Source organism: Procambarus clarkii, chromosome 1 (genome assembly GCF_040958095.1).
Source record: "Procambarus clarkii isolate CNS0578487 chromosome 1, FALCON_Pclarkii_2.0, whole genome shotgun sequence".
Classification (NCBI taxonomy): domain Eukaryota; kingdom Metazoa; phylum Arthropoda; class Malacostraca; order Decapoda; family Cambaridae; genus Procambarus; species Procambarus clarkii.
The window spans coordinates 38,369,845-38,383,845 of record NC_091150.1 but is presented as its reverse complement, the minus strand read 5'-3'; the positions used below and the strand labels follow the sequence as shown (position 1 = coordinate 38,383,845).

The window sequence follows — 14,001 nt, the reverse complement described above, 5'->3', positions numbered from 1 at the left end:
CCCCCCTTACTCTTCTGTCTTCCAGTGTCGTGAGGTGCATTTCCCGCAGCCTTTCCTCATAACTCATGCCTCTTAGTTCTGGGACTAGTCTAGTAGCATACCTTTGGACTTTTTCCCACACAGTGTGTGTGTGTGTGTGTGTTTACTAGTGTTTACTAGTTGTGTTTTTACGGGGGTTGAGCTTTGCTCTTTCGGCCCGCCTCTCAACGGTCAATCAACTGGTGTACAGGTTCTTGAGCCTACTGGGCTCTATCATATCTACACTTAAAGCTGTGTAAGGAGTCAGCCTCCACCACATCACTTCCTAATGCATTCCATTTGTCTACTACTCTGACACTGAAAAACTGCTTTCTAACGTCTCTATGGCTCATTTGGGCACTCAATTTCCACATGTGTACCCTAGTGTGTGTGCCCCTTGTGTTAAATAGTCTGTCCTTATCTACCCTATCAATTCCTCTGAGAATCTAGTATGTGGTGATCATGTCCCCTCTAACTCTTCTGTCTCCCAGTGACGTGAGGTTTAATTCCCGTAGTCTCTCCTCGTAGCTCATACCCCTCAGTTCGGGTACTAATCTGATGGCAAACCTTTGAACCTTTTCCAGTCTTGTCTTATGCTTGACTAGATATGGACTCTATGCTGGAGCCGCATACTCGAGGATTGGTCTGACATATGTGGTATATAATGTTCTGAAAGATTCCTTACACAGGTTTCTAAAGACCGTTCGTATGTTAGCCAACCTGGCATATGCCGCTGATGTTATCCTCTTGATATGAGCTTCAGGGGACAGGTCTGACGTGATATCAACCCCCAGGTCTTTCTCTCTCTCTGACTCTTGAAGTATTTCATCTCCCAAATGATATCTTGTATCTGGTCTCCTGCTCCCTACACCTATCTTCATTACATTACATTTGCTTGGGTTAAACTCTAACAACCATTTGTTCGACCACTCCTGCAGCTTGTCCAGGTCTTCTTGAAGCCTCAAGCAGTCCTCCTCTGTTTTACTCCTTCTCATACCCATGGCGACCCCATCTACTTGCTTATACATGCGCCCATCTGGGCTCAAGAAAGGTGCCTCTTTAGTACAAGCTTGGAGTAGTTTCCTTAGAATGTTTTCTGGTATGTCAAGAGGAGTACAGGCCGGATCACGATACACTCTGTCCATTATCATCCCGATTGTTTCATCCACAGGTACGTTGGTAAACATCGTCTCTAAATCCAAAGAGGCTCTTATCCCCGTGGCCCGTGCTCCCCGCAATAAATCAACGAATTCCTTTGGAGACTTCAGGCTGAAAGCATAAGGTACATAAGGAGTCAGCAAGCCGTTGACTAGCCAGTCTGTATGTGGGTGTGGGTATCTGGCTGATGATTGGCCGAAGTGGGTTTCCTGGATTGTGTGTCTTGACATTCCCATTCGCATATCCAGGTTTGTATTCCCCAATAAACTGTGGCAGGTGGAGTCGCCGTGCAGATCCTTAAAAGAGACCGAAACTCGGGAGTTTATCTGCAACATCTCGAGCTCCCAAGGACGCCGGCGATGGGGGGTCAGAAAACGTTTTCCATCAAGCAATTGCATCACCAGGGAGAACTCGAGTCTCTCGCTGGGGGTTGGTGCAGATTGTGTGTTTACCTTTGACTTATGGTTTATGCAAGTATATGTGTGTGTATTTGGGTGATATACTTGCGAGGGAAATACATGCGTGAGCGATACAGTATGTGCTGAGGATATATTTATCTCTATGGGATATATATATGTGTGGATATATGTGTAGCAGCATTTCCATATGTGATACGTTTTGTGTGGAAAGTGAGAGCTTTGGAGATGCATTAGAGAATATGTATTTGGAGAATATGTGCGCGGAGAATATGTAAGGAAAGACATGTGGGGGAAGTGGGGGGAGGGATTGGAGAAATTTGATTGGGAAATATATTTGAGTGGTGATGTGCATGTTGGCTCCAGCTGCTGGCATCACATATTGTAGCCTTTGAACTTACTCTCGTCAAATGAAGAAGCCTTGCAAAGTTCCATTCAATTCCATTCATGGGGTGTCTGAATAGCACGCAGGCACTCAGACACACAGACCCCAAGCTTACATTTAGTTGCATATACTTATTAGATTAATAATTATGGAAATTCTGTGCTTGCAATTGCACCACAGAGGGATTGAAACACTTGGATGTTGAGATTATCCTCTTCCAGTGAGTGGCAATGTGTCCAGCCTGACATAACTGAGGCAAGACTCTCCAGAGGCCCTCCAAGACACGGATCACCTTCACCCTGCCTGTGTATCTCTCCTTCAAGACCGTCCCTTCCACCGTCAGCGTAGCAGCTCACCAACCTGTTGCCCTCAAAATTGTGAGTCAGCTGTCAGCCTCTCCACCGCGGCCAGGACTGGACTAGATATCCGTCTAGTCCAGTGAGAATCTACAAGATCTTCTCTGAAAGCTCTTTGTTTTCTTCTTCTAGGATGTGGGTCCCTGCAATTGCACCAGAGGTGGTACCCCTATATATATATATATATATATATATATATATATATATATATATATATATATATATATATATATATATATACCGCTGCACCTTCTAACTCTCTCCCTCCAGAGTTTGACACAAGTCACGGATTAAAAAATGTGTAGATTTGTGCAGATTTAAGCGTGTAGATTTCCCCAAGGTCTCGGTGTCAATTCCTCGTCGCAGTTGGTCAATAAAACACCGCAAGAGGATGGTGCATGGGACAAAAGAATTTTTAATAATTACAAATTGATTATTAACTCAGCCTATCCTCCTAAAAGGAAAGTGCTTATATTAACGATGTGGTGGAAAGTACACATGTACCGTGTTGGAGCGACTAAAAGTAGACTTTTGTTGTTAATGAATTTGGACAAACCGGAAAAAAGTTTTATATGTTTATGCTGTTCACAAGGCCTAATATCCTCACCACTCAAAGCCTAATACACGCTGAGGCCTAATATATATATAACTTACATATATGTGCTGTACTAAGCTTAGGAATACTTAATTTAAATGTTGGCTTTTAGTTTTAGTGTTTCCGGACTCACAATAAAAAGAAAGTACAAACCAAAAAAAAAAATGCCTATTAGAGGCTTCATTACAGTACATATTGGTACAGTTGACCCTCCATACTTAAAAAAAATAAAACGCTCATTTTAGGAGGCTGGGCTGTAGTTACTGCCTGTTAACCGTAAATGATGAGGAAATATCATTGCCTTGGGGTAGGTCAGGAGTCAACAGTATATATGGCAAGTGATAGAGATTAAGGCCACTTGGAACCTGTATGTGAAAAGGGATTGAATGTTTGACATTTGTTTGGGAAAGTTTTAAATACTTCATGGGAAGTGCTCTCTCTCTCTCTCTCTCTCTCTCTCTCTCTCTCTCTCTCTCTCTCTCTCTCTCTCTCTCTCTCTCTCTCTCTCTCTCTCTCTCTCTCTCTCTCTCTCTCTCTCTCTCTCTCTCTCTCTCTCTCTCTCTCTCTCTCTCCTCTTACAGCTGTAAGAACCGCTGGTGGTTCTGCTAGGTTTTTGTCCTGGAGAGTCTCGGTGCTGTATTTCTACGGTTCTGGTTCACCGTGATGCTGGAGTCTAGGGGGTCCAGGTTCACCGTGATGCTGGAGTCTAGGGGGTCCAGGTTCACCGTGATGCTGGAGTCTAGGGGGTCCAGGTTCACCGTGACGCCGGGGGTGTGGGGGTCCAGGTTCACCGTGACGCCGGAGTCAGGGGGTCCAGGTTCACCGTGACGCCGGAGTCAGGGGGTCCAGGTTCACCGTGACGCCGGAGTCAGGGGGTCCAGGTTCACCGTGACGCCGGGGGTGTGGGGGTCCAGGTTCACCGTGACGCCGGAGTCAGGGGGTCCAGGTTCACCGTGACGCCGGGGGTGTGGGGGTCCAGGTTCACCGTGACGCCGGAGTCAGGGGGTCCAGGTTCACCGTGACGCCGGAGTCAGGGGGTCCAGGTTCACCGTGACGCCGGAGTCAGGGGGTCCAGGTTCACCGTGACGCCGGAGTCAGGGGGTCCAGGTTCACCGTGACGCCGGAGTCAGGGGGTCCAGGTTCACCGTGACGCCGGAGTCAGGGGGTCCAGGTTCACCGTGACGCCGGAGTCAGGGGGTCCAGGTTCACCGTGACGCCGGAGTCAGGGGGTCCAGGTTCACCGTGACGCCGGAGTCAGGGGGTCCAGGTTCACCGTGACGCCGGAGTCAGGGGGTCCAGGTTCACCGTGACGCCGGAGTCAGGGGGTCCAGGTTCACCGTGACGCCGGAGTCAGGGGGTCCAGGTTCACCGTGACGCCGGAGTCAGGGGGTCCAGGTTCACCGTGACGCCGGAGTCAGGGGGTCCAGGTTCACCGTGACGCCGGAGTCAGGGGGTCCAGGTTCACCGTGACGCCGGAGTCTGGGGGTCCAGGTTCACCGTGACGCCGGAGTCAGGGGGTCCAGGTTCACCGTGACGCCGGAGTCAGGGGGTCCAGGTTCACCGTGACGCCGGAGTCAGGGGGTCCAGGTTCACCGTGACGCCGGAGTCAGGGGGTCCAGGTTCACCGTGACGCCGGAGTCAGGGGGTCCAGGTTCACCGTGACGCCGGAGTCAGGGGGTCCAGTGGGCCCTATAAAAGCACTAACATATGAACAGGATGCGTGTTTATGTATGTATATTTACCTATTTTTCCTCCAATATTACACTCCATGAAGTGGCAAACAGTGAAATAATAACCGTTTTCTATGATTTATAAGAATTCTCAATTATTGTGTTATATATTCGTGGTCGGGGGGAGACTCACCACCCTGACTCACCACCCCAGACTCACAGGTGGGTGAATGAGACTCTCTTGTTCCCCCCCCCTTACCCCCCACCTGTCCATCTACCCCTCCCCCCCTCCCTACCCTCTATTTCCGTCTCCAATCATGGAAAAATATTCTGGTCAGGGGGGACGAGGATTTGTTTTCAAGTCTTGGGGAATCTTTGGGAATGTAGATCTCTGTATTGTTTCCCCTTGCACAATGGGCGACGTGTTGGGGGGGACAATAGCTGCCCCCCCTCTCTCTGCCTCCTCCCTCGCCCCCCCCCCCCCCCTTCACCTCTATTTTGGTATCTTTCATCTCCTTCCTTCTGCCTCTCTGCTCTCTCTATGTCACGCCATCGCTCACTCGTCACTTGTTCCCCTGTCTTCCATAAGGGATGTTTTTGGTGGCTGCTTTCCCTTTGTTCTACACCTGCAGCCTTGTAATTTTATCCTACACCTGCAGCCTTGTTCTTTTGGCCTACATCTGCAACCTTGTAATTTTGTCCTACACCTGCAGCCTTGTTCTTTTGGCCTTCACCTGCAGCCTTGTTCTTTTGTCCTACACCTGCAGCCTTGTTCTTTTGGCCTACACCTGCAACTTTGTCCTTTTGGCCTACACCTGCAACCTTGTAAATTTGTCCTACACCTGCAGCCTTGTTCTTTTGTCCTACACCTGCAGCCTTGTTCTTTTGTCCTACACCTGCAACTTTGTAATTTTGTCCTACACCTGCAACCTTGTCCTTTTGTCCTACACCTGCAGCCTTGTCCATTTGTCCTACACCTGCAGCCTTGCAATTTAATCCTACACCTGCAACCTTGTCATTTTTTCCTACACCTGCAACTTTGTCCTTTTGTCCTACACCTGCAACCTTGTAAATTTGTCCTACACCTGCAGCCTTGTCCTTTTGTCCTACACCTGCAACCTTGTAATTTGGTCCTACACCTGCGGCCTTGTCCTATTGTCCTACACCTGCAGCCTTCCGACCGCTGCCTGCCACCCACACCTGCGTCTGTCTCTCACTGACGCAGATATGGCAGATATGGCAGTAAATGCGTGACAAAGGCAGTGTAGGGTAGCGAGGCCAGGGGGAACAATCCGTGAACACTGTATGAACACCAGAGGACAATGGCAGTTCAATATCCCCCCAACACAACTTAAGAAATATTGTCAAAATAAATGGGTTAAAAAAAAAATGACACAAATTCTAGCCAGAAGTGGCGGGCTGTATGTGTTGGTCTGCGGGGTGCTGCAAGCAACAGCCTGTTGGACCCAGTTATCGCAAGTCAAGCCTGACCCCGGGCCGGGTTTGGCGGGGGGGGGGGAGGCACAACTCACAGAACCCGCTCTAGGGACATTCATCGGCCTTTGAACCCCCTCCCCCCTTATCAACCTCACCACACCCCCCCACACACACCACACACACCAATACCACCCCCACAACAACACCTCCTCTACCTCACCCCCACACCCACACCCCCACCCCCACACCAACCTCACCCCCACCCCCACACCAACCTCACCCCCACCCCCACACCAACCTCACCCCCACCCCCACACCAACCTCACCCCCACCCCCACACCAACCTCACCCCCACCCCCACACCAACCTCACCCCCACCCCCACACCAACCTCACCCCCACCCCCACACCAACCTCACCCCCACCCCCACACCAACCTCACCCCCACCCCCACACCAACCTTACCCCCACACCCCCACACCCCCACACCCCCATCTTCTTTACATAAACGTCTTGCTTACACTCAATTCCCACACACGGTCACCTAATTAAATTTTCACAACGCAAAATCCCATACATGCAAAAGTTTTCTCCTGCCAATTTCAAGTAATTTCGCTTTTACACATGAAAGTTAAACTTTTTACACCGCTGTTGTGAACACTTTTGTGTTTTATGTCCAACCAACATTTACTCCCAGATAAAAGCACTTTTTTTCTTTAACGGCGAACACTGTATAAAAAAAACAACTCACTGCCAATTCAAGTGCAAAAAATTCACACATCTGCAGACACTTGCGAGCACTCGACCACCCGCGCCTCGCCTCCACTTCTCAGCGTTTGCCAATTCTGTGCTAAATTTGCAGATTATGTTTGCAAAAGAGCCATCCCATCTCCCAGCGTGAGGCGCTCCGCCTCTCTCGCCCACCTGTGGCCGTGTACTGATTCCTGAGCGCTGAGAGCCGCTCCTGCTCTCATCTGAGCGCTGAGAGTTGCTCCTGCTCTCATCTGGGGGCTGAGAGCCCCTCCTGCTCTCATCTGAGCGCTGAGAGCCGCTCCTGCTCTCATCTGAGCCCTGAGAGCCGCTCCTGCTCTCAACTGAACGCCGAGAGCCGCTCTTGCTCTCATCTGAGCGCTGAGACTGTCCTTATCAACCTCATCTATTCCCCCCTCATTATCTTATATATTGTGATCATGTCCCCCCCCCCCCCCGTCTGTGCCTTCCGTCCTGCAGGCTTTTGGGAGTTAGTTCCATCTGCCTGTCCTCGTAGTTCAACCCTCGTGACTCTGGCACCAACCAATGTTCTTGGTAACCTTTGTACATTTTTCAATTTAGATTTTATGCTCCACAAGGTGCGCCCAGAGTCAAGTCTCTAAACGGCAGTGTTTTGTTTAGCCGCGTCCCTTATTTTGCCTGTCTACCCCACCGTCCACCGCCCTCTGTCCACCGCCCTCCGTCCACGCAGCAGATGGCTGCGTCAGAATCAATAATTAACCCAATTTTAGACATTTCCATTAGCGAATTACTGCTCAGTTAACGATAATTACCGCGATTCTGAATAATTTCGCATCATCTTCCATACATTCCATTTGCGCAAACTTGCGTAAAATTACCGGCAATAATTTTAAGATTAAACGCACAGGTCAATTTTTGTTTTCATGTTTAAAAAAATCTATATTTAATGGCATGGATTAACATATGATCATAACTTTAGCATATGTTGGGAGAAGTTAACAAAATTTAACATATCTTAGCATAAAAGGGGCGTCCGAGTATATCTCTAGGACACATATATATAAACTTAGATGTATATATATATATATATATATATATATATATATATATATATATATATATATATATATATATATATATATATATATATATATATATATATATATATTGCTCTCTCCCTAACTCTCTCTTTTTTTTTAAACTAAGACTAGGGTTCATAAGGGCTGTCAAATGATGTACCTAGTGAAACTGCAAGCAGGAGCTGTTATCCTACCTCAGGTCAGTTGAAACCTACTCCTAGAGGCCCATTTATTTCATGAACCTGTTATATGCATCAGTAGGAATAGCCTATATTCATTAACAACATTAGGTAACAATCATATAAGGAAGAGGATGAGTCTGTAGCCAGCTGTGTGCCAGAGCCTTCATGTGATCAGTTGACCTGATCTCCCGTGTATCAACCTGTTGAGTGAACAAGTTCCAGACGTGAGTCAGCCTCGGAGTGAATGATCGCTGATGGAGTGATGTTCTTGAGAAAGACACTTCCAGCATGAGACTGTTCATGGTAGAGAGCCTAGTGCTACGGGTGGCAACTACTGGTAGTCCACGGAGTTGGGCCAGGTGCGGAACTTTGAGAATGTTGGCCTTGTACATAACAGTAAGACCACCAACGTCACGACGGTGTTGCAGGCTCTGATGTTCAGACCGTTCCCACCAGACTTGGTCAAGACTAGAGATGAGCCAGTCTTGCCCGTCTCTCTCCACTTTGTCCAACAGTCTGATGAATGATGGGGGGGGGGGGCAGGCGATCCAGGAGAGGGGTGCATACTCTAGATGAGAGCGAACTTGTGCTTCATATAAGGTTGTGCAGCCCCTGCTGTCAAGGAGGTGTGAGGTGGGGTGTTGGACTCTAAGTTTCCTGGCTGCCTTTTGAGCTAGGTTAAGCACGTGGCTCTTCATTGTCCTCGAAGAGTCGAACTTCATTCCCAAAATATTAATTTCATCTGGAACTCTAAGGATTTAACACCCATTTGCAAGCCTGTCCGATTTGTGCAATCTAGTTATCATCATCACTTGTGTCTTCTTAGCTGCAAATGTGACCTGCCATCTCCTCCTCCAGGTAGAAATTGCTGAAAGTTAGTGATTGATGATTCTTGTAGCAGTTGGAATGAATCTCTCTCTCTCTCTCTCTCTCTCTCTCTCTCTCTCTCTCTCTCTCTCTCTCTCTCTCTCTCTCTCTCTCTCTCTCTCTCTCTCTCTCTCTCTCTCTCCCTCTCTCTCTCTCTCTCTCTCTCTCTCTCTCTCTCTCTCTCACTCTCTCTCTCTCTCTCTCTCTCTCTCTCTCTCTCTCTCTCTCTCTCTCTCTCTCTCTCTCTCTCTCTCTCTCTCTCTCTCTCTCTCTCTCTCTCTCTCACTCGCTCCCTCCCTCCGAGCATCACACATCATTGCTCCTTAACATTCCATCTCAACACACCACTGAGAGCCACACACTGACCAGCTAACAACTGGAGCTCTGCTCAACCTACAGTGTACTTCCATTACCGTCTACACACACACACACACACACACACACACACACACACACACACACACACACACACACACACACACACACACACACACACACACACACGCACACACACGCACACACACACACACACACACACACACACACACACACACACACACACACACACACACACACACACACACACACACACACATACACACACACACACACACACGCACGCACACACACACACACACACGCACGCACACACACACACACACACACACACACACACACACACACACACACACACGCACACACACACACACACACACACACACACACACACACACACACGCACGCACACACACACACACACACGCACGCACACACACACACACACACACGCACGCACACACACGCACACACACACACACACGCACACACACACACACACACACACACACACACACACACACGCACGCACACACACACACACACACACACACACACACACACACACACACACGCACGCACACACACACACACACACGCACGCACACACACACACACGCACGCACACACACACACACACACACACACACACACACACGCACGATGTAAATCTTAAAATCTAGAGATGATAATCACACACACTCTGGGTGATGCATTTGCGTGTTGGTGGCCGTGTTTTTATGGTGTTTTGGCCGAGTGATGTGTGTGTACACGCCTATGAGGACTCACCTAGTCGTGCTTGCACACCCGAGAGTCAGCATCAGGCATCGATTTTTTAGTATCTATTAGTTGTTTAATCTGCTATTTATTCACTATATATGAATATGGGAGAATTTTTCCCATGACGTTATTAGTTTGATTGTGAATTGAGTTGGCATGGTCGACCTGGCCTGGTCTATAATATTTACAATGGGGGTAATATTTTGTAAGTTAAAGGGAAATATGGGCCAATAGGCCCTTTGCAGTTACTTCCATTCTTCCCTTTAACTTACAAAATATTATACCCATTGTTTCGTGTTCTGTCTTGTGTTGAAAGTTTGTTTTCACCTCATCTAAAACTGTTGTAACATATCACCTCACCCAAATGCAGGTATAAAACAAAACTGTTTAAACTCCGTTAGTGTTTGCAAGTTATTGTTGTATGTGTGTAAACTAAAGTCTTTGAAAATGTAATAAGTTATTACGAAACGCGTTCAAGTCTCGCGTCAGACTAAAAATAAAAATGAATTTTGGAGAATTGATTTTTCAATTACCATCAACAGTGAAAAGAAATATTGACAAAATATATATATATATATATATATATATATATATATATATATATATATATATATATATATATATATATATATATATATATATATATATATATATACTTTTAGGAGAATTCCTTCCATTCTGAAGAATATAGTGAACAAAATGTACTAGGATGGACAAGGCTGTTCTTTCTGTAGTCGAGTAATTGCCTGCCGGACCGTCTAACTGCCAGTTAGCAAGTCTGCCAACTTGTCTAATTGTCTCATTGTCTGACTGGCTGGCTTTCTGACTGTTTAACTGCCTGCTTGCATGAATGTCTGTATGTGGGAAGCTGTCTTTGTTCGGTCCATTTAAAGTGTATCTGTTTCTCTGTCATTTTGTTATACACTTCCTGATGAAAGGGGTGTAGAACAGTTCAGAACATTATTTATCGCATACACCGCGTTCTCTCTCTCTCTCTCTCTCTCTCTCTCTCTCTCTCTCTCTCTCTCTCTCTCTCTCTCTCTCTCTCTCTCTCTCTCTCTCTCTCTCTCTCTCTCTCTCTCTCACTAATGGGCCTCTCACTCGAGTACTCTTATCCCTCTCAACCTCTCACTCTCTCACTCTCACATTCTAGGTGCGTTATCTCTTTTCTTCACTTAGCTTTCTCTATGTCTTTCTTTATCTCCACCACTTCATCCTCTCTTTATCCTTTTAAAGCTAAGACTATCTAAAGACTATCTAAAGCTAATTCCTATCCAGGCTTCCGCAGACCTCTGGGGTTCCGTGGACCACTGGGGGTTCCTTTGGAGAACCGGGGTTACGTGGAACATCAGGACTCAACGGAACATCAGGACTCAGCGGAACATCAGGACTCAGCGGAACATCAGGGGTTCCGCGTGAATTTACTAAAGAAAAGCTTGCAAAGAAAAGAGCACAATTCCCTTGCTTTTTTTGTAATGGGTTAAAAACAAAATTAATTCTTAAGGTGTTAAAGTAACCTAAAACAAAAATTGTTTTGAGTTGCAAAGAGCAGGCGCAAGTTTCACTTAATTTTGGCAACAATTAGACTCAAATGTGAGTCTATGTATTTTTTTGGTATTTTGTTGTTTCATTTGTGAATGTATTATTAATTAATAACATGTAACTTGATTTTTTGTCCCCGACTTTATGTAAAACCATAATATTAACATTACGTAAACAAGGTACAAACAGCGTTTGTTTGTATTCAGTCAGACACGTGGTAAGTGAAAATGATTTTATTTATTTATTAACGGTAATTACTAAATAGAAATAGAGGGTAAATGACGCTTTATTTAAAAGTATGAGTTAATTATTTTTATTAACAGCTTTACAGCTTTGTAATTTAGCCCTGTCGATCCTAATGTGTCAGGCAGGTAGGGGTTCCCTGACGTCCCTAACACGACGTGTCAGGCAGGTAGGGGTTCCCTGTCGTCCCTTAACACGACGTGTCAGGCAGGTAGGGGTTCCCTGTCGTCCCTTAACACGACGTGTCAGTCAGGTAGGGGTTTCTTGAGATTTTACGAAATATTTGAAGATTTCCTCCAATCAAACACGGTTGGGAGCCGCTGTTCTAGAGAATAAGGCTGTTGATGGCTGAGCGCCTTGTGTTGTAGCTGCCACCTTCTGGTTCTCCACGAAGTTGGACCTTGTGGCGAACCTTATGAACACTATAGCCATACACGTAACACTGAGGCTATCAACACCAAGTCGGTGTTGAAGGCTTAGATGCTCTGACGAGTCGAACGAGACCTGGGTCAAGACGGGAGATAAGTCTTCCAGCATGAATTTCCATCTTGTCCAAAATTTGTATAAATGATAGGGGGAAGGGGACGGGAGGGATAGCAGGCCATCCAGGAGAGTAATGCCTATTCAGGATGGTGAGCGAGCTGATGTGTTTCATATAAGCCTTTCCACCCATTTTATTGAGAAGGTTGGAAATGCATCTCAGCAGTGATGTGGTCACTAAAGAGGCAATGATCTCCATCCCCCCCCCCCCACCCCCCCACCCTCCCAATAAAGATGTCAATTCATCATTGAGCTTCAGATAAGGCTGGAGCTCAATGATGAATGATGTGTGGCATTGAACTCAATGATGAAACTATGTGGCACTGACAGTTTCAATGCCACACATCAGTCTGGTTAAGGTCATTACTCGTGTTTCTCTCTCGCTCGTATATGCTGCCTGACATACGGCAAGAGGAAATATCTGCGAGTCGGTGATTAATGAGTCTTGTAGCAGTCGGAATTTCCCACCCCACTCTTGCACATGTCATTGTTAGCGTGCGATCACTAGCAATGGTAAGAGGATCAGGAAGGAGAAGAAGCAGTTCTTTGAAGCAGACATTCCGCAGCTCTAATACACTGCAGACGTCAGTTAAGCAGCTTTCAGGCTCTGTACCACTGAAGGCCATATTTAGAGACAGTTCTTGAAGTGAGTCCGTAATTGGCAGTAGGATGAAGCATGAGATACTTAGTATATGATGCCTTACAAATAGACCAAAGTATCTCTCTCTCTCTCTCTCTCTCTCTCTCTCTCTCTCTCTCTCTCTCTCTCTCTCTCTCTCTCTCTCTCTCTCTCTCTCTCTCTCTCACTCTCTCTCTCTCACTCTCTCTCTCTCTCTCTCTCTCTCTCTCTCTCTCTCTCTCTCTCTCTCCTCTCTCTCTCTCTCTCTCTCTCTCTCTCTCTCTCTCTCTCTCTCTCTTACCCTTCGTTCTTTGCTACGTCACATTGAGCCGAAACAATGCAGGTCAAACTCGCTCTCACAACAGATTGATGGGAGGTTAGAACAAGGAGAATGTGAGAGAAATTGAATGTGAGAAGAAGAGCGACGGAAGAGGAAGTGAGAAGGCAAGGAGAGAGAGAGAGAGAGAGAGAGAGAGAGAGAGAGAGAGAGAGAGAGAGAGAGAGAGAGAGAGAGAGAGAGAGAGAGAGAGAGAGAGAGAGAGAGAGAGAGAGAGAGGGTAAACTTCAAACACGTAATCAAATTGTAAAAAATTATAGAACCCAAAAGTTTCGGGAACTTGAAGAGTAGTCGAGTAAAGGCGGAGATACGAACACTGTTAACTGAAGGTGAACTCCAGCAAGGACTGCAATGTGATTGCACAACCTATCTTCTCTAAAAATAGAGAAGGATCTCTTACATATATATATATATATATATATATATATATATATATATATATATATATATATATATATATATATATATATATATATATATATATATATATATATATATATAAATCAGATATGTAACTGTATAACCTTGCATAATAAAGTGTACATCATAATAAAAAAAAAAGGGGGTGGTAGGAGAAGTGAACACTCTTTCGTATTCAGAGTTAAATGTCAAGTTTTTCCCTGAGTGCTCTGTGTTCCCTTCTCTGAGGCTGTGAGTCCCTATAATTGCACCAGTGGTGGTACCCCCCTATATATATATATATATATATA

General features: G+C 46.2%; 1 protein-coding gene across 1 annotated transcript; it reads right to left on the bottom strand.

Moving 5' to 3' along the window:
* Window positions 1–5,240: 5,240 nt before the first annotated feature.
* On the bottom strand, window positions 5,241–5,564 carry LOC138363063 (uncharacterized protein YdhT-like). The gene has a single exon (XM_069321932.1). It carries the CDS (start codon window positions 5,562–5,564, stop codon window positions 5,241–5,243), a length of 324 nt encoding a protein of 107 aa, XP_069178033.1.
* Between the last annotated feature and the right edge of the window lie 8,437 nt (window positions 5,565–14,001).

Coding starts and splice junctions, on each gene's coding strand:
- LOC138363063 (XM_069321932.1), bottom strand. CDS start 5,564: ATGGACAAGGCTGCAGGTGTAGGACAAAAGGACAAGGTTGCAGGTGTA.